The sequence below is a fragment of the Lampris incognitus genome, chromosome 13 (genome assembly GCF_029633865.1).
Source record: "Lampris incognitus isolate fLamInc1 chromosome 13, fLamInc1.hap2, whole genome shotgun sequence".
Taxonomy (NCBI): Eukaryota; Metazoa; Chordata; class Actinopteri; order Lampriformes; family Lampridae; genus Lampris; species Lampris incognitus.
In genome coordinates, this window is record NC_079223.1 from 43,178,441 (window position 1) to 43,205,527 (window position 27,087).

The 27,087-nt window shown below is 44.5% G+C and overlaps 1 protein-coding gene across 1 annotated transcript in view; it reads right to left on the reverse strand.

Moving 5' to 3' along the window:
• The window catches only part of hpse2 (heparanase 2), a 158,142-nt gene that overhangs the window by 44,887 nt on the left and 86,168 nt on the right, over positions 1–27,087 (reverse strand). Inside the window, exons 4-6 of the mRNA XM_056292020.1 lie at positions 17,163–17,336; positions 12,804–12,975; positions 9,270–9,317 (exon numbers count right to left, since the gene is read on the reverse strand). Coding sequence (XP_056147995.1) covers positions 9,270–9,317; positions 12,804–12,975; positions 17,163–17,336 — 394 coding nt within the window. The remainder of the gene's footprint in view (positions 1–9,269; positions 9,318–12,803; positions 12,976–17,162; positions 17,337–27,087) is intronic.

The following is a 27,087-nucleotide window of genomic DNA, read 5'->3' on the forward strand; positions in this document are numbered from 1 at the left end:
TTTGAATCCCCGTGTTACCTCCGGCTTGGCCGGGTGTCGCTACAGACACAATTGGTCGTGTCTGCGGGTGGGAGGCCGGATGTGGGTATGTGTCCTGGTCGCTGCACTAGTGCCTCCTCTGGTCTGTCGGGGCGCCTGTTCGGGGGGGGGGGGGGGAACTGGGGGGAATAGCGTGATCCTTCCACGCGCTACATCCCCCTGGTGAAACACCTCACTGTCAGGTGAAAAGAAGCGGCTGGCGACTACACATGTATCGGAGGATGCACGTGGTAGTCTGCAGCCCTCCTGGGATCAGCAGAGGGGGTGGAGCAGCGACTGGGATGGCTCGGAAGAGTGGGGTAACTGAGCAAGTACAACTGGGGAGAAAAAGGGGAAAAATTTTAAAAAAAATATATTGTGTTTGGAATTAGAAAGGGTGAAAAAAAAATGATGACGAACAATGATTAAAATCATAACTTAGAGATGTTAACTCAAAAGCTTAATCAAAAACAAACAAAAACTGGGGAAAAAAAGTCTAACTTTCCAACTTTTTAGACTCTCCAGCTACGATTACTGGAAAAGAAGAAATTCAGCTCAAATACTCATGCTCTGCATAAGAAAGACAGAAATGGGCGCTATTTTAAATCATTAATAACAAATAACAAATGGGGCAATAAACTTGCATACTTGCAAAGAACAAGAGTTTATTATTCACGGAGGTGGAATGAAATCAGGGTGTCGTCTAAGTGGTTGCCAGTAAGGTTGTAAGTAAGTCTGCCAATGCTGCTGGATGTCAGTGGTGGGTTAATGTGCCATGCCTGACCTGACATTTCCCTCACCCCACAAGGTGAGGGAAATGCTAGTTTATCACAACCCCTTCACTTCTTCGAGCTCACCTCGACCTGCCTTATCCTCTGCAGTATGCTCCTGTGGTGACGATGTAAAACACTGTGCACCGAATCATTTTCCTGAACCAAGTCCTGCACGGCAGTAACCATTAAAAAGTATTGAGGATTTGGATACTGATGGATGGATTGGACATGCCAGCATTAGAAAATTGGTTTGCATATAATTATTCAAGATTGTAGCGTTTACTTTGCACAAAACCTGTCAGTAATTGTCAAGATAAAGGTTTTTGTCCTTTTTCAAAGAAATATGTTACTCTTTGTTCAATTTATTGTGTTTACATATTAAAACACCAACAGTGGCAGCTGGCCAGTACAGGGCGCTGGGGCACCGCCCCCTTCAAATATCAAGAGATGAAAATCTACTTCAACAAGATATATATAATTTAGTTGTATAATGCAAATAATTATGAAATAAAAGTGTTTTTCAGACTGTGAGCGCCTGTCAGCAGCCATTAAATATTGGTTCAAATGGTATTTGGTTGGTTTCTGTCTGAATACATATATGTACTTCCTGGGTGAGGAGCGCTGACCAAACGATACCTTATGTAAGCCCTCAAACCTGTGGCAAGCAGGTGACCTGAGGTTGCTGTCTAATTGTTTTCTTCAGATTTTCCAGGGGGCGCAGTTCTGTGCGCCCCAGACACTCCCACTTTTATTGGCAGCGAATTGGTATTGTTTTAATGTTTTTTTGTGATCTAATGTGATTGGACAATTCTCGTGGCTGTCAATCATGTTCACACCCACCACGATGCCTCGTCTCGACTGTCGTCCACTGTCTACGGACCCTGATCAAATCTATAGGCTACATTGTCCTTCTTAATAACTCTGTGACTGTGTGGACATTAAAGCAGCAGTCAGGTGTGCCGCGCCAAGGTAAATTGCGCCCCCCCCCCCAAATTTTTTTTTTAGCACCAGCCGCCACTGCACTGAACTACATGCAATGATGTCTTCTTTGCCTAAGAACATTGATTATATATACGCTTAATCTTAAAAATGAATACACAAAATTAAGGGATTTCAAAATTGGATTTTTCCAAAATAGTGTGAAATCAGAACAAAAATGTATATAATGCATTTTATTACTTAACTCTGTTACAGAACACCATTGTTAGATACTTGGGGACTTTACACTCTTGCTGAATTGATCAAATTAAAATAGCAAGCTTTTTGGCATGTCTCAGAGTTGACTCAAATCAAGTTATGAAGTGAATAAATGTCAATTTTCATAAAAAGTGTTTTAATAAGAAAACCTGTTCCCTTACATGGTTTGTTAGATTAGACCTTTGTCTATAAATATATCCATTTGAAATTAATGTAGTATTTAAAAAAATTACAAGACCTAAAACATGTTTTGCCCCTTATCTCAAGAATCAGTGATAGAGGAAGTCTGCTTCCTATAAACATAAATTCCCGTTTCCATGTGTAAAAAACGCATTTAAACACTGAGGGAATAACATCTACAATAACTTGAACACTGTTGTAATGGAAGTTTAAATTTGTCTACCTTTACCCTAAACAACATGGTAACGAGTTGTTTTTATCAATATAAGCAGGGTTAAAAGATTTTTAGTTAAGGTTGTGTTCACCTCCAATAGCCAACATTTTTCGAGTGATGCAGAATATTTTTAATATTTAATTTTCATGGCGATAGGCATTGGCGCAAGTCCATGAATACTGGGATGGCATCCAGCGCTTTACCTGTGCCCCCGTCCATAGGGTTAGTGGTTGTGTCAGGAAGGGCATCCGACGTGAAATTTCGGCAGACTGACAAGTCTATACTGGATCGGTCAAGGCTCACTACTGGATCGGTCAAGGCTTGGGTTAACAACGACCGCCACTGGTGCCATACCCTCACAGGATACCAAAGAAAACTATAAAATCCGCTGTGGCGACCCCTGAGCAAGAGGGAACAAAGCTGAAAGAAGAAGAAGAATTTTCATGGTGTTCATATGCATTACCGTCCCTTGAGCCCCACTAACATGTTTCCCTTTGAAAGAACATAAAGGAGACATAAAAACCCTGGCAGCTAAACTGACCATGGCGCCATTAAGTGCAGAGCTCTAATGAACAACACCATCCCATAGTTCCACACAGAGATGGGTTTGGTCAGCTCACTTCATTTCACTCAACCACTGCTGACCACCAGCCCCAAATCAAAGATAGACTGGCAACATTGAGACCACGTAACATTTAATTAACACTTAGCAGCCAATATAGATCAGTTTGGTATCAAACATGTGATTGGCTATTCCAAAAGGAAACCGCAATGGGCGAAATATCAAGCGATGGAAAACACGGTAAGACCTTGGATTAGAGGCCGAGGCTTCGACGGGAGAAGACAGGATAGCAGCAGCACAGAGGAGAAAAATGACAAAGACTACATGACATGTACATCGAAGGTCAAGGGTCAACCCTCTAAATGGACCATCTTGAGAAGGAGTGGGAGACAGTGTAAGATATATTTGTTTTCTTCCATGTGGGCCGGGTTATATATCATGATACATTAGAAAATAAATACAAGAGGGTTGATGGATAGGATATGTAGCTCCCTTGGGAAATACCAGACCAAAAAGTACATTCCCAGCAAGGCACGGACTGAACACAAATCGTCAGCATCTCTGCTGTCTCTCCCAGCTGTAAATGATCAGCACCCATTGGGTGAGACAATGCAAAGACAACATGAAACACCATTCAGAGCGTATCTTGCTTCCGTAGTGCGACACATTTTCAAGTAAAACAGGATATCAGGGCAGGACAAAATGTAGGCAGGAATGTAATTTGATTGGATGGTGCAAAAATTTTTATATTGGTTGGAATGCTTTATGACCGCCCCCCTTGGACTTGGTGATGCAATCACGGAACCTCAACTGTTTTAGAGGAAGTTTAGGTGAATAAATGTTGATGTAAAATAAGTACAAAACTGAATTGGGGGGGAGGGGGGTTAGGCACAAGTTGTTGAATAAATGCATATGACTGGGGAAATGCAATAACAAGGTAAAAAAAAGGTCAGTTTTAATTTTGCTTTATCTTTAACCTTTCTGCACTGTACATCTACCTTTTTAACGCTGTCACTTCATTGTGAGTGAATCCTCGTTGGTCACAAGTGAAAGGAATATAATTGAAAAACTAGGATTTTAGAAATCAGATAAGATGCAGTGCAAGTTTTCTGGGCTGTAATCTGCTACGCTTTAAGAATTCTTCACACACGAGGCCATTTGGCAATTTGTTTGGAGACAAAAAAGAGACACCGATGACTGTAACACTGTACAAGTTAAAATAATGTCAACTTTACTTAATGGCAAGGAAGCGGAGTTAATTAGGGCACAGTAAGTCTAACTGCTGATCAATATATCCATCCATCCATCCATCCATCCATTATCCAAGCCGCTTATCCAAAGTAGGGTCGCGGGATGCTGGAGCCTAGCCCAGCAGTCATTGGGCGGCAGGCGGTGAGACACCCTGGACAGGCCGACAGTCCATCACAGGGCCGACACATTCACACCTAGAGACAATTTAGACACGTAGGTCAGGTGAATCGGCCGTACTAAATTGTCCCTAGATGTGATCAATATATATGCATATAAAATGCTGCAATCCTGCTTCACTAATAACAGCTCCTTGGGCTAAAGTAGCCTACTGTACCCTGTCCTTGGTCATCTGAACACCAGCGGCAGATGTACTGTGATATACTTTGAGTCTTATTCATTTCCACTTCCACTTTAGGGTTCTTCAAACCCACATGTGGAGCAGCAAACCAGTGAACCCCATGATGACTGCCTCGACTGCACTGATTGGGGTGTTTCTGAGGCAGCAGCTACAGACCTGGACGACCTTACTGACACTGACATCTTACATCAGCGTTTGTGAAGACATGTGTGTGCCCACCAAAACTATCTGTACCTTCAACAACAAATAAGCCCTGGTTCACAGCAAAACTCAGGTAGCTTCATCAAGCCAAAGAGGAAGCCTACAGGAGTGGAGATAGGATCCGGCACAACAAAGCCAGAAATACACTCAAAAAAGAGATCAGAGTGGCAAAAGGGTGCTACTCTGCAAAGTTGAAAAACAGGTTTTCTGCCAACGACCCAGCATCAGTCTGGAGAGGTTTGAAAGACATTACCAACTACAGGAGACCATCCCTCCACACTGCAGGGAACCAGCAACTGGCTGATGACCTAAATGGGTTTAACTGCAGGTTTGAAAAGCAAACATTCACACCCCTCCCCCTCTCTGGCCACAACACACAACCAACTGCACTCCCTGCCAGCCACTCTCTCCTCCCCACCGAACCCCCACCCGCACTCAGGATCTGTGTTGAGGACATGTGCAAGTGCTTCCAAAGACAGAAGACCAGGGAGGCACCGGGCCCTGTCACCCTCCTGTCTGAAAGTCTGTGCCGACCAGCTGGCCCCCATTTTCACACTGATCTTCAACAGATCACTGGAGCTGTGTGAAGTCCCTTCCTGCTTCAAGAGCTCCACTATCATCCCAGTCCCCAAGAAACCCTGTATCACAGGATTAAATGACTACAGGCCCATTGCCCTAACATCTGGGGTCATGAAATCCTTCGACAGACTGGTGTTGGCCCACCTGATGGAAATCCAAGGCCCCCTGCTCGGCCCCCTGCAGTTTGCCTACCAAGCAAACAGGTCAGTGGAAGATGCAGTCAACATGAAATTAGCCTATATCTTCCAACACCTCGACTCCCAAAGGACATATGGAAGGGTCCTGTTTGTGGACTTCAGCTCAGCGTTGTCCCAGATATCCTCCACTCCAAACTCAACCAGCTCAGTGTACCAGCCCCCATTTTCCAGTGGATTAAAAACTTCTGACAGATGGGAGGCAGCTGGTGAGGCTAGGGAAAATCAGCACTGGCGCCCCCCAGGGATGTGTGCTCTCCCCTCTACTCTTCTCTCTCTACACAAATGACTGCAGCTCAGGTGACCTGAGGTTTGTGGATGACACAACCATCACTGGCCTTATCTGAGATGGTAACCAAGTCTGCATATAGACGGGAGGTTAATCAGCTGGACCAGCTCTGGTGCGGCCATAACAACCTGGAGCTGAACACGCTCAAAACAGTGGAGATGGCAGTGGACTTCAGGAGGAGTCCCCCAACACTACCCCCTCCCCCACCACCATACTCAACAGCATGGTGTCTGTGGTGAAAACCTACAGATTTCTGGGTTCCACAATCTCCCAGGACCTAAGGTAGGCATCCAACATAGACACAATCACCAAAAAGGCCAGCAGAGAATGTACTTTCTCCGTCAGCTCAAGAAGTTCAATTTGCCTCAGGAACTGCTGATTCAGTTCTACACTGCAATAATCCAGTCTGTCCTCTGTACATCCATCACAGCCTGGTTTGGATCGGCCACCAAACAGGACAGGGACAGACTACAACAGTCAGTTAAGTCTACAGAGAAAATCATTGGTGCAGGGGGCGTCCGGGTGGCGTGGCGGTTTATTCTGTTGCCTACCAACACAGGGATCTCCGGTTCAAATCCCCGTGTTACCTCTGGCTATGTTGGGCATCCCTACAGACACAATTGGCCGTGACTGCAGGTGGGAAGCCGAATGTGTCCTGGTGGCTGCGCTAGCGCCTCCTCTGGTCAGTCGGGGTGACTGTTCGGGGGGGGGGGTAGCGTGATCCTCCCACGCGCTATGTCCCCCCAGCAAAACTCCTCACTGTCAGGTGAAAAGAAGCGGCTGGCAACTCCACACATATCAGAGGAGGCATGTGGTAGTCTGCAGCCCTCCCCAGATCGGCAGATGGGGTAGAGCAGCGACAAGGACGGCCTGGAAGAGTGGGGTAATTGGCCAAGTACAATTAGGGAGAAAAAGGGTGGGGAACCCGCGGGTTGCGGGGAACCCCACCCCCAACATAAATAATTGGTGCCAACCTGCCCTCCATACAGGACTTATACACCTCCAGTCAGGAATCGGGCAGGCAACATCACTGCAGACCCATCACACCCTGGTCACAACCTTTTCCAACTCCTCCCTTCTGGGAGGCATTACAAAGCACTGTACCCCAAAACAACCAGACATAAAAAGTGTCTTTCCGCAGGCTGTAATTCAAATGAATGCTTGACACTGTCAAATAAATCCAACCATGTTGTATATACTGTAATGTACATTGTACATATTCTGGTACGCTCTGTCATGTCCGTCTACCTCAGGCATGTATGTAAGTAACCTGCTCACATCTATTTCAGCATCTCTGATATATTCTCTGCACCACTGCACTTTATCACCTCTTACTTCACCTGTATATGTCAATCCTTGTGTATACATCTGAAGATTGTTGTGTTGTAGTGTTGTTATTCTATGTTAAGTACACTGAGAGTCACGAAACCGGAGACAAATTCCATGTTTCTTGCAAACCTACATAGCCAGTAAACATGATTCTGAGTCTGAATCTGATTCTCTGATCATGAGCTACCTTTTCATATCACTGAGCTTGTTTGCCAACCATGATGAGGCTAGGGTTGGCCATCAGATACTGTATCCACGCAGAATCCGATACCGTATCCAATTAAGGCTGAGGTTAAGGGTTGGAGTTAGTATAAGGTTGCAGCTGAGGTTGGGATTAGATTTGAAATAGAGTTTATGTGGAACATATTTCTTAACCATAAAATAAAAAACAACTGTGCCTTCGACGGTCAAAGAAAAGGCAGCATGTGCTGAAAATAGACTGTACTGCAGTGTGTTTTCTAAATATGTCCACATGCCGGCGCACTCAGGTATCTGGGATAGCCTTTGAAAAACATATGAGACAGAGAGAGAGAGACCTGGCTGTCTTGGGGTATTGTGGAATTAAATTCCAATCATATTTGAATAAAAAAGTAGTGAAAAAAGAGGTTGGTGTTTCATTATGAATTAGAAACACACACAAACAAAACTGCATAAAATTAAAACCACGAATCAGTGCTTCATGATCTATAAATGCTTCAAGACAGGGTTCTCTAAGCTAGTTTTTTTTTATTTCCCCCCCATTTTTCTCCCCAATTGTACCCCGCCAAATACCCCACTCTTCCGAGCCGTCCTGGTCGCTACTCCATCCCCTCTGCCAATCCGGGGAGGGCTGCAGACTACCACATGTCTCCTCTGATACATGTGGAGTCGCCAGCCGCTTCTTTTCACCTGACAAGTGAGGAGTTTTACCGGGGGGACGTAGCGCGTGGGTGGATCACGCTATTCCCCCCAGTTCCCCCTCCCCCCTGAACAGGCGTCCCGACCAACCAGAGGAGGTGCTAGTGCAGTGACCAGGACAAATACCCACATCTGGCTTCCCTCCCGCAGACACGGCCAATTGTGTCTGTAGAGACGCCCGACCAAGCCGGAGGTAACACGGGGATTCGAACCGGAGATCCCTGTGTTGGTAGGCAACGGAATAGACCGCTACGCTACCCGGACGCCCGACCTCTAAGCCAGTGTTTCCCAACCCAGTCCTCACGGAACCCCTATCCTGCAGATTTTCATTGTAACCCTGCATAGGTAGCCCTGCTTGTACTTACTCAACCAATGGTCTCATAGCACTTAATTATGCAAGTTGTGCAAAATCTGACATAATTCATTGCTGATTGGTTGAATAACTGCAAACAGGTACCTATTCAGGATTGCAAAGGAAATCTGCAGGATAGGGGGTCCTTGAGGACTGGGTTGGGAAACACTGCTCTAAGCTACAAGGCTATGGGTTTTATTGTATAGCAGGACAGGGCTTCTCTAAGCTAGTTTTAATGAAAGCTGCTTTTTTTGCTCACTCAATATGATTCAAAACAACTTTAACTAGCTGTTGTGGAGTGAAACCCATGTAATAGATGTGTTAATGATTCGTTCCCACTTTTATTAGCCCGGCTTTTTTTTTTTTGAAGAGGTCAAAGTGTCTGTCACGCAGGCTGGTTAGACAGGAATCTGGTCCTCCCGTGTAAAACGGTCTAATTGACGGGGGAATGAGCTCAGGCATATGGTTTGACTTTAACAGTGTGGGTGGTGTTTTTCTAAACCTGACTGACACCCCTTCCTCCTTCCGTTGCTCCTAATTAGACCTGACCATGTCCTTAATGACTTCTCACTTGCTCACACAGGGCGTGACCGTGTCTACATGTGCGTTTGTGCACGTTTTCCGTGTAAAGATTTGAGATGTATGTCTGTGCAGATTTAGTGTGTGTGTGTGTGTGTGTGTGTGTGTGTGTGTGTGTACCCACTACTAATGATTCAGAGGGTACATCATGATAATGAATTCAAATTGAAATAGTAACCTGTGTGTATGCAATCCTGCTGGGTAAGAGCTGTTTTACATGCTCTTAACTTTAATCAGGTTTTTGTCAGAGGGGGAAAAAAAGTAATATATGGTAGAAAAAAGGGTAAAATACCTACTGTTGCCACGTTACCGCATCAACAACAGAGCCAGCTTTCTTCATGAACCTGCAAATGAAAAAAAAAGAAAATTGAATAATATGATAATGATACAGTATTGCAGTAGTATAATAACTTTGATTGGTTAACTTTCCTAAAATGCTGTTAATGCAGTCATGAAAATGTGCTTTGCAAAAAAAAAAAACTTGAGGGAATAATTGCTTAAAACCTAATCCCATGCTTTAAAGTAAATGGACTCATCATGCACACAAACAAACCCCATGGACAGAGAGAGGGAGAGAGAGAACAAGAGAGAGCGGGAGAGACAGCAAGAGTGAGCGAGCGAGAGAGGGAGGGAGAGAGAGAGCGAGAGAGAGTGTGTGTGCGTGTGTGTGTGTGTGTGTGTGTGTGTGTGTGTGTGTGTGTGTGTGTGTGTGTTCTATAGTCTGGCCAAACTACCTGACCCAAAACACTCCTTATTTGGGTGTAAGTGTTGTCAGACATGCCCAAATCTCCATCTCTAAACATTGTGTCGCAGATAGAAAACTTTCGCTGCTCCAGTTTGTTTAGTCTGTCTACGTCTGATACTTGCACCCCTAAGTAGTCCAACGTCCCCCTCTACCTCAGCCACGGAGGGCAGCGGAGCGGCGAGCCTGTCAAACACAAGAGCCAGCCCCCCATAACAGTGTCAAACACAGGAGAATCTCCTCCTCGTTAAACATGACACCCGTGACCCAGGGACAGTCCGTCTCTCTGCTCGCCGTGTCCCTTTCTGTCCAATCCTGTCGCTCTGCTTACCTCCGCCATTTAACCATCGCCTATTAGCCACTATCATCTATTGGTTACATTGCTCAAGTGTGCAGTCAGGTCATGTATGAAGTAGATGCCCCTGCGCACGACGCCGCCATAGACATCCACACACCTCCATCCTACATATATGTAGACATCCACACAACTCCATCCTACGTATATGTAGACATCCACACACCTCCATCCTACGTACATGTAGACATCCACACACCTCCATTCTACATATATGTAGATACCCACACACCTCCATCCTAAATATATGTAGACACCCACACACCTCCATCCTACATATATGTAGAGACCCACACACCTCCATCCTATATATATGTAGACATCCACACACCTCCATCCTATATCTGTGCAGTGATACATCTGCGAACAGCTTATCGATATGTGGGTTAATCATTCTAACTTATGTAAAGCTCAAGGATGGCCTCAGTCGTGTGAGTAAAATAACTGCAGTGAGCAGGGAACAGGAGTATGATTTGATGTGATTAGGAAAACTCACATCACTGTATCCATTATGTCATCCAGCCACTTGTCAAAATGTGTGGAGAGGCGACGGAGAAGGGCTGGAAGCACTTAGAAGCAGGCTAAGATATTGTATACTGAGCAATCAAACTACAGGAAGCTGAGCTGGCGTGTGTGTGCATGCATACGTTTGTGCATGCATGTGTGTGAGTGTGCGTTTGTGCATGTGTGTGTGTGCGTGTGTGTGTGCGTGTGTGTAAAAGCAGAGTAATTTCAACACACAACAGTTTAACTCAATGGTATCTATTTTGGTTGGAAGGAAGCGTGTTGTGTCTTTATTTGACATTGATTTTTAAAACTGAATAAAACTAACATTCTTAGATACCATAGACCTGTGCACGGCGGCACTTTGAATGTATCCCCCCCCCCTCTTTTTTTCTTCCCAGTTGCACTTGGCCAATGACCCCACTCTTCCGAGTCGTCCCAGTCGCTGCCCCACCCCCTCTGCCGATCCGGGGAGGGCTGCACACTACCACACGCCTCCTCCGACACATGTGGAGTCACCAGCTGCTTCTTTTCACCTGACAGTGAGGAGTTTCCCCCTCCCCCCCAAGCAGGCGCCTCGACCAACCAGAGGAGGCGCTAGTGCAGCGACCAGGACATATACCCACATACGGCTTCCCGCCCACAGACACGGCCAATTGTGTCTGTAGGGACGCCCAACCAAGCTGGAGGTAACACGAGGATTCGAACCGGAGATCCCTGTGGTGGTAGGCAGGGGAACAGACCGCCACGCCGCCCGGACGCCCTTCACTTTGAATGTATCTTTAGAGAACAGGACATAATGAGGGTTCGTTCTGGCCACAAATTGCAGAAAAGTAGATTTTTATGAGCGACGTCTGATGGTGCTTGTACTGCGTTATCGCAATGTTTTCACTGCATTCATTCATCAGCGGAAGCCTCCCTTTCCTGCAAAGCTCATCATTAGGAAAATTTTTATTTTTTTTCCCCCTGACGCTGAATAACAACATTGATGTCTTTATTAGTCATACGATAATTCATCCAGGGATTATGTGTTTATCGTTTATCCAAAGCAAACACACAGCACACTTAAAGCGCAGTCGGTCCATACATCACAATAATGAGCATCCAAATTACAACCACTTTTAAAGACCAAAGAGACGCTGAAAGCGATCTGGGTGGTTAGACAAGGGCCCCGTCGCAGCTCTTCTCACAGCCATGTTTTCCCCGTTTGGACACGGGGATCAGAGATCGCTCTGGCAGCAAGCGTGGAAGGAGAAAAGAAGCCAGCTGTTGGCAACCCAAATAATCACTTCGTAATCAAATTCATCTATTTACGGCTTGTGTTTTGTCCTGCGCCTCATCCCGAAGCCAGCTCCACAGAGCCGGCCAAGGGAATGAAAAGATGGCATGCAGAAATGCCAAAGTTGGCATGAAAAAAAAGTGAAGCAAAACAGTAAAAAAAAAAAAAAAAAAAGGAGCAGGTTGTGCGACGATCATTACATAGTTCGTGCATATTTTTGTATGTTTTTATACATAGTATATTATATTGTATACTTCGTACACAATGTGAAGAGTAGATATGTTAGGACATAGAGGATATCGGAGCTACGGATGTTAGAACAGGAAATCTATGATAGACAAGAAACTGTGAAACAGAGCGATCACAGGCAGCAAGAGAGACGAGAGGGAGGTCCCAGTAAACACAGCCAGGAGGACGAGTCGGGTTAATATGCACTAACAGATAACTATATGATGGTAAGGAAGAGATACAAGACAACGGGCTGTCACTGTAAGAGTTCTTTTAAACGGGCCAGACGGCTTTCGAGCCAAAGAAGGTGGCGCTCTGGTAGGGGAGAGGTAAAGCAGGCGAGCAGGTGGGAAATTCCACTGCCACGCCATCAATCAGGTGACACTTTATTTAGGCTGACGTGGTATAACTGGATCTAAGGCCCTGAAACATACACACTGCAGCAGTCCATAAACACTGCACACTACTGATATGTTGTGTTGTATGTGCCTGCATGTGTGTGTGTGCTTGGGTGTGTATTTATACTTTTTCAATCTTAAAACGCAGTAAAAGCCACAAATGTCTGCCCCGTACTTTCCACTACCTTCCCTTATCCGACGCCATAGCCTAACATGGAGTGGAAACCTCACAGTATCTCTTTTAACTTTCAGGGTCCGTCATGAAAACCCCCCACAAGTACGAACCGATACCCATCAGAGCCCACGTCTTATCTGCTGACTCACCCATCTAGTAGCAGAATGGCGTTCTTCCTCGGCCGTCCGGCGTTGGGGCCGTAGAGGTGGGCCCGGTGGTAGTAGCGTACCGACTGCAGCAGGTTCCGGAGCACGGCATAGTCCTGGGCCAGCTGGGTACTGTTGACCGCACGGCCCGCCATGCTGCGGTAAGCGTTGGGCTCTGGGGAGAGGAGATAAAGTACACTGAGCGGGAGAGGGTTTTTACAAGTCGCGGCGGGGAGGAAGCAGGGAATATTGTTGTTGAAGTCTGATCTTGCCCTCTTAGACAGTGTCCTACAGCCAGTAGTTAAGGGGATTATTCAACAATTCGCAGTAATACAGAGGGATGGAATGGGCCAAGGGCACAAGGAGGCCTCTCGAAATCACAATCACAGATCACAGAGAGGGGGGGGGGGGCCTTGCCTTCTCAAAAGAAGGAAAAGTAAACTTTCTGCAAGTAAGGGCTGTCGTATTATCATACTATATAGTACATAGTATATAGTGTGTCGGGATTACATCTATCCAAGGCTGCATTTGAACCAAAACTGATCTGTAAAGTAAATATTTACACAGGTTTGTGTGTGTGTGTGTGTGTGTGTGTGTGTGCGTGCATGTGTCTATGTGTATATGTTACTGTGCTTGGGTGGGGGAAGGAGGGGCGAGGATATTTTTCCACCTGTATAGTATTGACCGTACCGTACTGCGGCACAGCACTGATCATATTAACAGCAAGCCTGGTGCTTTGAGCTATCCTCTCAAAAGTGCAGTTTACCTACATTTTTTTCATTCAGCGTCTGTCTGCACTCTCAGGGCAGCTGGCAAAATATCCACAATCCAATCAGTGTTTTCTGCATGGTGCTCATTGTCTTTGGCGAACATGAGGAGGTTCGTACTGTGAGCTTCATTGCAGATGAAATGTTGTGTAAATACCGAGTGTCATGCTGGAGAGCGCTGTAGTTCCTCAGAATAACAGCTGGTAAGTATGACAAGAAAAGCAGCAGAACAAATGATCCCCTTAACCCTTCCTTGCCCCACTACCACACTCAATATCCAAGAAACTGCTATGTTCCCTATAAAGCCACTACCGTAGACTGAGTATCCATCCATTATCTGAACCGCTTATCATGCTCTCAGGGTCGCGGGGATGCTGGAGCCTATCCCAGCAGTCACTGGGCAGCCGGCAGGGAAACACCCTGGAAAGGCCGCCAGGCCATCACAGAGGGCTGACATACACACACACATTCATACCCAGGGACAATTTAGTATGGCCAATTCACCTGACCTACATTTCTCTGGACTGTGGGAGGAAACCGGAGCACCCAGAGGAAACCCACGCAGACACAGGGAGAACATGCAAACTCCACACAGAGGATGACCTGGCACGACCCCAAAGGTTGGACTACCGCGGGGTCGAACCCAGAGCTTTCTTGCCGTTAGGTGAAGCGCTAACCACTGCACCACCGTGCCACTGAGCAAAAACAATGTTTATAAAATGATTTCCTACTTCCATCAGACTACACTGTGTCACACTGTATCCTGACACACTAGTCACCTTCAGCAGGTGGTGTGGGTAGTAGTAGTGATGTGGTAGTGGTACTGATGTGGTTAGTAGTAAAGTGTTGTGATTACTAGCGGTGTAGGCAGTATCAGCAATGTTGGTTAGTAGTAATGAAATATGGGTATATTAATAATGTGGGTAGTAGCAGTGTGAGTAATAGTGGTGTGGATAGTAGCGAGTGCTGGGCAAAATGGAAAGAATTATTGCCATGATATGGAATTTTGCACAATACTAATCACAAAATTTGCATAAATATTCAACAATACCATATTTACGAATCCAAATGATGTTCATCATATTGGACTGTTTGGTAATGTTAAGTATAATATCAAACAAAAAAAAGCTTTTTAAATAATACTCTATGTATACTTACCTCTCATTTTGTGAGAAACAGATGATAGAATCTCGTTATTAAAATTATGTATCATGAGATGACAATATCTGAATTTCATCCAATACGATACAACTGAATCACTGACCAGCCCAAGTAGTACCGTGATGGCTAGCAGCGGTGTGGGTAGCAATAGTGTGGGTAGTAGTAGTGTCGATAGCAGTAGTGTTGGTAGTAGCATTGTGCGCTGTAGTAGTGTAGGTAGCAGTAGTGTGAGTAGTAGTAGTAGTGTGGGTAGCAGTAGAGTGAGTAGTAGTAGTAGTGTGGGTAGCAGTAGTGTGAGTAGTAGTAGTGTGGGTAGCAGTAATTTGAGTAGTAGTAGTAGTGTGGGTAGCAGTAATGTGGGTAGGTGGGTAGTAGTAGTGTGGGTCGCAGTAATGTGGGTAGTAGTAATGTGGGTAGTAGTAGTGTGGGTAGCAGTAGTGTGAGTAGCAGTAATTTGGGTAGTAGTAGTAGTGTGGGTAGCAGTAATGTGGGTAGCAGTACTAGTGTGGGTAGCAGTAATATGGGTAATAGTAGTGTGTGGTGTAGTAGTAGTGTGGACAGGCTTGGGGAGTAACGGAATACAGTAACGGCTGTTACGTTATCAAGATACCCAAAGGAGTTGAATCAAGTGCAGCTGGACTTGGTATATATCCGTGAAGATGTTTCGCCTCTCATCCAAGAGGCTTCCTCAGTTCATGCCTTTCTGACTAGACGAAGCTAGTCTGACTGGCTGGTGATGAGACTCAGTATTTATCCTCTAGGAGTCGTTGTCAGAGCTATAGATGTCCATGGCTCTTTGTGTCCCGATGTTTACCAACGCCCATTGCTAACAGAGCCATAGATATGAGTGGCTCTTTTGTGTACCGATGTTTGGAACAGAAGGAATAGCACAGTCATCCCATATGTTTCTGGGGTCTCTGAGAAACTCAGGAGAATTTTCAACAAACACCGCATCCCGGTATACTTCAAACCCAGCAACACACTCCGAAAAAGACAGGTTGATCCCAAAGACCGTGTACCACACACCCAAAAAAGCAATCTGGTGTATGCTGTACAATGCAATGAGGATTGCACTGACCTATACATAGGAGGAACCAAACAACCACTACACAAACGGATGGCCGAACACAGAAGGCCAAACTCCTCAGGACAAGACTCAGCAGTTTATCTACACCTAAAGGAGAAGACTAACTCCTTCGAGGACAGCAACGTACACATTTTGGACAGGGAAGATAGATGGTTTGAAAGAGGGGTGAAGGAAGCCATCTATGCGAAACTAGAAAAACCATCCCTCAACAGAGGAGGAGGTCTGCGACACCACCTATCTCCCACTTACAATGCTGTCCTTTCATCTCTACCCAGGAGACTCAAGAAGCCTAGCCTCCAAGAACAACAGTCGGTCACTAACGGCTCCAACGACTCTCATGACCACTGAACAATGAAGTCGAAACTAACACCCCCAACGACCGTCGCTGCTAAACAAATGCAATTCAATAGCTCCGATGGCGACGGGCCCGGCTGGACATCGGAGCACAGGAGAGCCACGCATATCAATAGCTCCGATAACGACGGACGCGGCCAAACATCGGTACACAAAAGAGCCACTCATATCTATGGCTCTGTTAGCGACGGGCATTGGTAAACATCGGGACACAAAAAGCCACGGACATCAATAGCTCTGATAACGACTCCAAGAGGATAAATTCTGAGTCTCACCACCAGCCAGTCAGACTAGCTTGGTCTAGTCAGAAAGACACGAACTGAGGAAGCCTCTTGGATGAGAGGCGAAACGTTTTCACGGATATATACCAAGTCCAGTTGCACTTGATTCAACTCCTTTGGATAACCATGACCTGGATGAATGAGAACATTCACAGACATGTTATCAAGATACAAAAAAAAAAAAAAAGTAAAAAAAGACTGAATCCGACTACCGATACAATTTTTACAAATAGGGATTATTTTAAAGATTAAATAAAAAAAAAGTTTTTCTAATCCAGCTGCTGGATTAGAAAGCTGTAACTGACTGTCGCATATACTATATACTGTACATATGTGATCAGCCCTCACCTACCTGATCCCCCCCCCCACCTCCCACGGTCCCCGCAGGTAAGTCTAGGGCTGAATTTCTTTCCCAGTACATCCCTGGTGGTTAACAGTGGGTAGCAGTGGCGTAGGTAGCAGTAGTGCAGGTAGTAGTATTGTGGGTAGCAATTGTGGGTAGCAGTAGTGCGGGTAGTAGTAGTGTGGGTAGCAGTAGTGTGGGTAGCAATAGTGTGGGTAGTAGTGGTTTGGGTAGCAGAAATGTGGGTAGCAATAGTGTGAGTAGCAGTAGTCTAGGTGGGAGTGGTGTGGGTATCAGTAGTGTGGGTAGCAGTAGTGCAGGTAGTAGTGATGTGGGTAGCAGTAGTTTGGGTAGTAGTGGTGTACTGACCATTGCCGAGCTCCCAGGAGATGTTGTACTTCTTGCCGGCGCTGTACTTCAACAGGTTAAGAGTGGAGGAGGAGTTCCAGGTGTTGTCTGGGTTCCTGTGCAGTGCGTTGAGTCCCAGAATCAGGTGGAGACCGGCACATTCGGCGAAGTTGTACAGTTTGTCTAAAGACCTGGCTGGGAGAAACCCACAAAGCAGTTGTAACTTTGATTCTTCTCTTTTCACCCATCTGGCAAGTCATCATGTTCACATGATGACTTGCCATTGTGTGAACATGATGACTTGCAAACATGTGAACATACTTGCCAGATAAGTCACTTACCTGTATAAGCTATGATTTGATTCTTGGCTTTGGTACACTTTAACAATATTGTAAGGACACCTCCATATTTAACCCTCTAGTTCCCTCCACGTTTTAATGAAGACAAACAGTTTCATGCCCTTTTGGATAAAAACTCATGTTTTTTGTAACTGTTGCTTTGTCCGATACAACGGACAGCAACGTGGTACAATCTGTCACCAAATTTGTTTTACCCTGTTTGAGGGGCCGTCTTTTTTAACACCTACATAGTGCTACATCAGGTTTCAATTTTAACAACAAACCGTCATCCTCTCCAACTGAGTGCTTATCAAAAACAGACACCTAACTGACAACTAAACATCAGGAATGTATTGCCTCAACTGGGCTTGACCCAAAAAACGAGAAGAGGGGAACTGGTTGTCTTTTCTTTGGGGTAAAAATCGGTATGTAAACAACCAGCTGCTGTCTCCATTTATGACCAAAAGGAGTCTAAAGAGCTACAACCTACAGTTCTTTTCTCTTCTTCTTTCCTTTTTTAACGGACCCTACTCAAACTCCTCTCTGAGTCAAACTGGCAAATGGGCTGCTTAAGCGCTTTTCTAGTCTACCGACCATCCAAAGCGCTTTACAGCGTATGACTCACATTTACCCAGTCACACACACATCCGTACACTGATGTCTGCCATGCAAGGTGCCAACCTGATCATCAGGAGCAGTTGGGAGGGGTTCAGTGTCTTGCTCAAGGACACTCTGACACACTCTCTGGAGGAGCAGGGGATCAAACAAGGAACCTTCTGATTACTAGACGACCCACTCTACCTCCTGAGCCATGCCGCCCCCATGAAAATAGAGGAGAGTCAGAAGGACAATTTGACGATCATGCTCTATTTCGCTAAAATGTTAAAGTTATATTGAGCTAATGTCATATGCTTTGTCTGTTTATCAGTAGGACTGCGGGTGAGTGCGCATGAATTAGTAAGTAATAGAACATCCATCCACCCATTATCCAAACCGCTTAGCCTGTTCTCAGGGTTGCGGGGATGCTGGCGCCTATCCCAGCAGTCATTGGGCGGCAGGCGGGGAGTCACCCTGGACAGGCCAACATGAAATAAAAAACAAAACAAAACCGAAATGCTGAAATTCTCATGGATTGGTTCAGTGGCAGAAAACATTTATCGACCGCTATGTAGAAATTCTCCGTGAGCCTGAATTAGCTTTGCAGGTACAGCTAATAGATGGATGGATGTGATGAAATTGGAATCGCCCCCTCCACCCTGAGAGCAACCACAGAAATGTACTTGCAGTGTGAATTCCAACATGTACACCATCCCGTGTGACCCTGAACCGAGGAGGAAAAACATTTTTGACATTCAATATTTTCCCCAGCATGCTAGTTTGTGAATGACACATGAAGCTTTAGAGCACTAATACGTCACTGAAAAACAACACAATCGGCAAAGGGAGCTGAGGTTTCTCAACAGCTACAGACTCCCTACCGTTCCCTGCTCTCGTTAGAGCTCAGGGGTTGCATGCCAGTCTCTTAACACTGAGTGAGTGAGTGAGTGAGTGAGTGAGTGTGTGCAGGTGTAAGTGTGTGTGTGTGTGTGTGTGTGTGTGTGTGTGTGTGTCTTTGTGTGCTCATCTGGACACATTTCAACGGATTTTCTGTCCTCAAGCGTCTGTCAGTAAGAATCCAGATAAGACTGATATTCCCATCATGGACTCCTGTGGAGATGCTGTCTTCAAAGCAGGGAGCATGGATTTGATCTGTTTTTTACAGCTGACTGTTTGCTCACATTTATGACTGCTGTCTCGAGCCGAACGCTGCAGTCTCATTGTAAGCAGCTCTAACCTGCTCCGGATTGAAGAGGCCATGCTGCTAATCCTCATACACACTCTGAACAACTCTAAGGTATTTGATTTATGTATGACTGTATGTGTGTGTGAGAGAGAGAGAGAGAGAGAGAGAGAGAGAGAGAGAGAGAGAGAGAGAGAGAGAAATTTTCTGCAACATGATTGTGTTTGCAATAAAACCAAATGACAAGTGCTTTGTGTGTGCATGTGTGTGTTTGCGGATGACGCACCGTTGTAGTGTGCCTGCATAATGTGCATTCATAGGGGAATGGGCCTGTGTTTAGCCATGCATGAAAGTGTTTATGTTTTCATGTGCAACTCTTAATCCAGACTGCTCTCAAATACCCCAGGTTCTTATTCTAAAATAAGATCTCTTTGGAGCCACGCCATAAACATAAATATTACCCTGACCTCTGGCCCTTGCTTCCAATAGGGCCAACAGGAAACAGATGAGAACTGTCTGCAGATCTGTTCTTGCTACAATGTGCCCTGCACCATAAATATGGCACCAGCCGACCTCACTTAAATGATAGCACTAACCAACATGGTGTGCAGAAAGACAACAGATCTGGTTAGGATGCAGGTGGGGGTGTCTGGTGTGAAGCCAGTGTTGGAGTATTCTTAACCAGGGAACAATCCTCGTAAACCATTGCCTTAGTGTAAGACTTTGTTTCACATAGAGCAGGTTTATGTCTAATCCATTAAGCAAATAGATAGAACATGGAAGCTGCTTCTTACAGCACACCTGGCATTCATTCTGTTTGCAGAATATGAAGAACACAATATCAATGGAGTGGAAGGAGATCGAGGAGGGGGGACAAAATTGAGAGTGATAACTGTGATTTCATTGGGCACAGAACTTGTTTCATTTGTTTGCTCCCAAATAAACTGTCTGTTCTCAATTTCATTAATATCTACCAATGGATATTATCATAAAAGCTACTATTATAACGCCTTCCTGCTGTATTTAAGTTTGGAGTTGTGTATGCAGGGGCAGGGTTAAGGGCAGCAGGACAAAGAAAGCAGTGCCAGATGTGGCTGTCAGGATGAGTGATTCCAGACCCTTCCTCACCTGAGAACTGGTAATAGTAGCTTCCCTACCAGACCCAGCATCTCTCAGGCCTCTTTGCTCATCCACACACATCATGGAGGCACCATCCCGCTGAAAATAATACTTTACAGCTCCCAAGTCCAAAATCAGCATCCAAAATCAAATCAGTGTCTAAAACAACACATGGTTAGTACTCTTTTGGCAGGGCTGACAGGTCGCAGTGCCAAGCCCAAAGGAGAAATATATGGGGTTATATTTGTGCCACGTTTCTCTGCAGGTGAGGAGATATTTTGAGCACACAAAGATTTTGGTTGCACATGCAAAAGCTTAATTTTGTAGAGAAATGCATTGTCACACAAAGAGTAATTAATTATGAGTAAAGGAAAATCAATTTTGTACCCAATTAAATTTGATGTGCATGTCTGTTAATAGCCACATTCTGACTTTGTGACTCCATTTCCTTCTCCTGTGTACATATCAGTTATGTTTCTATCTAAACTTTACAGTTTTTAAGAAAACTGCCAAAAAGTTGGCAAAAGGAAATGTAAATCAGCACGTTTCCATCAACTACTGTCATATGACTATTCTGTAGCAGGGGGAACAATATTCCATAACGTTTGACTTGATTCCCTCAGGCAGGCACTACAGGACCATCAAAGTACAGACCACCAGATTTAGAAACTGTTTCTTTCTTCTTGGCCATAAGTACACTGAACTCCAATAAGCACTGAATAACCCCTCATGTGCAATATGTTGACTGTCTTTCTAGGGCAAACCATGCATTCATACCAGTGCAATTACATTCATTCTCGAGCAATATTCACAGTTATTCTACTGTAATAAGTATATTCATTCAAATACAAAATCACACTGTATTTACTTATTTATCCTGTTCATAATTATTCATTATTTTAGAACCTCTGTTTTTGACTGTGATTGTTTAGATATTGTGGTTGTTTTTGTCTGTGAATGTTCTCATTCATCCAGGTCATGGTTATCCAAAGGAATTGAATCAAGTGCAACTGGACTTGGTATATATCTGTGAAGACGTTTCGCCTCTCATCCAAGAGGCTTCATCAGTTCGTGCCTTTCTGACTAGACCAAGCTAGTCTGACTGACTGGTGATGAAACTCAGATATTTATCCTCTTTGGAGTCATTATCAGAGCTATTGATGTCCATGGCTCTTTGTGTTCCGATGTTAAGCAACGCCCATCGTTATCAGAGGTATTGATATGCGTGGCTCTTTTGTGTTCCAATGTTTAGCCATGCCCGTCATTATCAGAGCTATTGATGTGCATGGCTCTTCGTGATCCGATGTTAAGCAGCAACGGTCGTTGGGGGTGTTAGTTTCGACTTCGTTAGTGCTCCATTCAGTGGTCATTAGAGTCGCTGGAGCCGTTAGTGACTGACTGTTGTTCTTGGAGGCTAGGCTTCTTGAGTCTCCTGGGTAGAGATGAAAGGACGGCATTGTAAGTGGGAGATAGGTGGTGTCGCAGACCTCCTCCTCCTCTTTCAAACCATCTATCTTCCCTGTCCAAAATGTGTACGTTGCTGTCTTCTCCTTTAGGTGTAGATAAACTGCTGAGTCTTGTCCTGAGGACTTTGGCCTTCTGTGTTGGGTCATCCGTTTGTGAAGTGGTTGTTTGGTTTCTCCTATGTATAGGTCAGTGCAATCCTCATTGCATTGTACAGCATACACCAGATTGCTTTTTTGGGTGTGTGGTACAAGGTCTTTGGGATGACCAGTCTTTGTCGGAGTGTGTTGCTGGGTTTGAAGTATACCGGGATGCGGTATTTGTTGAAAATTCTCCAAAGTTTCTCGGAGACCCCAGAAACATACGGGATGACTATGTTATTCCTTCTGTTCCTTTTCTCCTCGTCGCTCACCCGGTTGGTCTTTTTGGAACATGTTGCAGTTTTCACAAAGGTCCAACTGGGGTAGCCGCAGGTTTTTAAAACTCCCCTCAGGTGTTTGTGTTCTTCCCATTAGGCCTGAGTGCTGCTTGGCACATTGTCAGCTCTGTGTTGCAGAGTTCTGATGACGCCCAGTTTGTGTTCCAGAGGGTGGTGTGAGTCGAAAAGCAGATATTGGTCTGTGTGTGTATGTTTCCTGTAAACCCCAATGTGGAAGCTCCTGTCTTCCCCAATGTGGACGTCACAGTCCAAGAAGGGCAAACTGTTGTTCTTTACTTCTTCCCTTGTGAACTTAATGTTCTTGTCCACTGAGTTGATGTGTTTGGTAAACGCTTGCACCTCTTGTATTTGGATTTTGACCCATGTGTCGTCCACATATCTGAACCAGTGGCTTGGAGGTGTTCCTCTGAAGGAGTTCAGGGCCCTGTGTTCTACCTCTTTCATATATAAGTTGGCAACAATGGGAGATACTGGTGAGCCCGTTGCACAGCCGTGTTTCTGTCTGTAAAACTGGCCCCTGAATTGGAAATATGTAGTGTTCAGGCAAAGGTCCAGTAGTTGTAGTCCAGTACATACTGACTCCAAATAGGATAAATATCTGAGTTTCCTCACCAGCCAGTCAAACTAGCTTGGTCTAGTCAGAAAGGCACGAACTGATGAAGCCTCTTGGATGAGAGGCGAAACGTCTTCACGGATATATAGCAAGTCCAGTTGCACTTGATTCAATTCCTTTGGATGTGGTTGTTTTTGTTTTGTTTTGTTTTGCTGTGTCTTTAATGCAACGATCAGGAGCAGCGTTCTTAATTTCGTTGTATTCTATACAGTGACAATAAAGGCTTTCTTCTTCTTCATAATTAAAAGACCGTCAGCCAAACAAAATAAAGAGATGACATGTAGACTTACTCGCTGTTGTGAGAGGTTGTAACAAGTCTTTATCAGTTGTACATCACTACTACATATGCTACCCTAAGACAGTGAAGAGGGCACACAATGGCTTATTAATTGTGCCGAGTTTACTTATTGCACTGCAATTAAGTCCACCATATGTCTGGGGACGCTGATGCAACAAGCATTTGTAAGATTGTGTAGAGGCATTTCCCTAACCAGCTTTGGAAAACGTGACATTTCATGTCATCATTTATTAAAAGTCTGTTTCCATCACCCTTCATCGCATTTTCTCTTTATCGATATGCCAACTGCTCCACGATATCAAGGCATTGTTTTTTTTTTTTAAACAGGTTTTCTTATTTGCGAATTCAAACAGGTTGATGGAAACCCACCTAATGTCTGACTTGCCCTCTCTCAACATCCCTGCTCAGTGCGCTCTCAAAGCGCATGGTCCACACAGTGCAGTGTTACAATTACAGCCAATCAGAGATAGAGAAGGTAATTTGTGATTGGCTTGCTTATTCTCCAGTCAGATTGCTCCTTAGAACAGGTTGAAGAAGAAGCAGACAGCTGGTTTAAAAATGCTGCCCATATGTTGGCCTATTAGGACATATCAGACTTAGCTTGTAAAAGCTGAGTCTGATATGTCCGATGATCCGCTGTGGTGACCCCTAACGGGAGTAGCCGAAAGTAGTAGCAGTGGTAGACTTAGCTTGTAAAATTCATCACTACTTTCATCTAAGCTGTAATTTGTCTGCCTCGATTGAACTGAAGTGAGTTGGCTGAGGGTACCTGTTCTACCTAACGATCTGACTGGGGAGCAAGCCAACCAATCAGAGATTGCCTCCTCTTATCGCTGATTGGTTGATATAGTATATCGCTTTTCATGTGCAGAAATGTGGCACAAATTTGAGCTCATAGGAATACAACACTCCTTGCCAGCTAAGCAAAGCAGTCATTCCAGAGCCAAATAAGAGCAGGGACCCGGTGTATAAAGTTAGCGTATGCACAAAACCTATCACAGAAGTTGTGTATGTGTTACTTCCTATGCAGATATCGGGACTTATGAAAAGTACCCTTGATGTGAGAATGTGACTATACAGGTAGTCCCCGGGTTATGAACGAGTTCTGTTTTTGCGCCTGTTCTTATGTCGAATTTGTATGTAAGTCGGAAAAGTTACGTACAGTTCCCATCTAGCATCAATTAGTCAAATGTTTGTCTTAATATATTGTAGCGAATTCGGGGGACAACGCAACCACAGGAACTGCCGCGGCCGGGAAGCGAACCCGTATCGCCCGCACCGCAGGAGAAATCGCTAACCGCTCGACTAAAGGGTCAGACCCGCCAGCCAGCGGCCAGCGTGTCTACTTATCCATACACGTTACAATATAGTATATATTTTACCTAAAACGTCATAAACATAATAACACAGTAATAATAACACATGTGTAACCGGTTATTTTCTTGCCCGGTGCGGGATTCGATACGGGTGTACTGCACCACAAGGCGACATCACTAACCGCTCGGCTAAAGGGTCAGATCCGTTAGCTAGGGGCTAACGTGTCTGAGTCGTATGCAGCCAAATGCAGCTGCAGTTCAAAGATGTGATAAGTTGAATGTAACGAAATGGTAAGCTAAAAGAGTGGCTAAGCCGTGCTGTCACTGTAGGATGAAATTAGCTGCAAGATGGCGGATGGTTCACGTGCCAAAATCCTCACAGGATTTTCACACTTGATAGGTGACCTACCGAGTTTGTTTCAAAGATTTCTATAATGAAGCATAATTTTCAAGATAACAAAACACGGTGTTGCCACGCTTCTATTCCATATAAACAAAGATAATGTCCAAAAACATAAGACACACAAAAAACACAATAATTATAATAGTAACAATAATACCAACACTTGTACAACTTAACCTGCAAAATGACCTTACATACATATCAAAGAAAAACACAACACCACTAACCCATGATCAGCCTCACACTCTCCCCTTATCTACCCCATCCCCATCCCGGACCGCAGTTAAGATTTGGTTCCTTCAACGAGATGAGAGACTTAAGGTTGCCAAATATTCTCAAAATATTTTAACTTGCCTTTAGCGATAAATCGGATTCTCATGAGGTGAAGTGTGTCCATCAGTTCTGTGAGCCATAGTTTCAATGTTGGGATTTCTTTTGTTTTTTCCCCCCAAAATAAAAGGATAAGTTTCTTTTCTGTTTTTTTGCAGTGATAAGTCCATGTGCCACAAAGTGTTATTGTGCCAGTTTTAGTTTCCTTACATCTTTAGATACCGCCAGAATTATTAAAATTGGGTCTGGGTCTATGTGAACACTCAATGTCTTTGACAAAAAGGTGACGATATCAAGCCAGTAACCTTGAATTTTGGGCCAAAGAGCATAGCTATCAAGTAAATTACCTTCCTCCGAGTTGCAATTTTCTCACAAAGGAGAGACTTCTGGAAATATTTATGTAATTTTCCTAATTTTACCTTCGAATAATGTAATCTATGTATGATTTTAAACTGTAATAAATAGTGACATGCATTTATCAGAATCAGAATTAGAAAAAAAATTATTGGCCAAATGTGCTATGCACACAAGGAATTTGACTCTGGTACACAGCAGCTACCAGCACTTGCAGACATCACTCACACAGACAAACAAAACAAAACAAAACAACAAACAAAAAAGGAAAAAACAGAAGAAATAAATTGAACAACAACAGGGCATTGGAGGCAAGCATGCATGCACAACAGGTATGTTGATACTATAGAGTTTTGTTATGGTTGAGTAATCAACAACCTATGCCCATATACTATACCATACTGGTTATATACTATATTGTTCATACACTATACCATATACCATACCACAACTCCACAACCCATCATGCCCCTATACAATGCTATATACTCCCACTATATTACACTATAGTATCTTATGTACCAGAAGTATACACTATATGTTCACCTACCATCCACCTCACAACTACATACTATATTATACACTTATTTTGCAACCACAACAATAATGGCTATAATTTGTAACCAGTATACACCAGTTGTATGTGTATTTACAATTGTACATTTGTATTGCACAAACATTTGTATTGCGCGTCTGGTTTAAAGAGGTAGTGCACATCACAGATATGCAGGGGAGACAACTTGACCAGAAGGGGCCGTTTACAAAGTGTCATATTTACATAATAAGTGCCCATTATTGCACCATACTGTTAAGTGTTCATGAGAGAAATGGCCTGTGGGAAAAAACTGTTCCTATGTCTGGTGGTTTTGGCGTCCATTGCTCTGTAGCCTGTAGCGCTTGCCAGAGGGTAGGAGTTCAAACAGACTGTGACCTGGGTGTGTGTGTGTGAGGGGGGTCTGTGCTAATTCTGCCTGCCTGTTTCTGGGCTTTAGAAGTATACAAGTCCTGCAGGGTGGGCAGGGGAGTACCAATGATTTTTTTCTGCTGTGCTTACTGTTCGCTGTGGTCTGTTCCTATCCTGATTTGTTGCTGCTCCAAACCAAACCGTGACGAATGTGCACAGGACAGATTATATGACTGCAGTGTAGAACTGGCTCAGCAGTTCCTGTGGCGGACCAAAATTCTTCAATTTGCCGCAAAAGAACATAATCTGCTGGGCCTTTTTGAGGATGGAGGTGGTGTTGATTTCCCATTTCAGGTCTTTGGTAATGGTGATTCCCGGACACTTGAAGGTCTCCACTGTTGGATATTGTGAGTGGGAGCAGTGCTGAGGGGTGTCTCCTAAAGTCCACTGTCATCTACACAGTCATGAGCATATCAGCCCCAAGTTGTTCTGACTACACTAGAGCACCAGCTGCTCAACCTCCCACTGATATGCAGACTTGTTGCCATCCTGGATGAGTCTGATGGCTATAGTGTCATCTGCAAATTT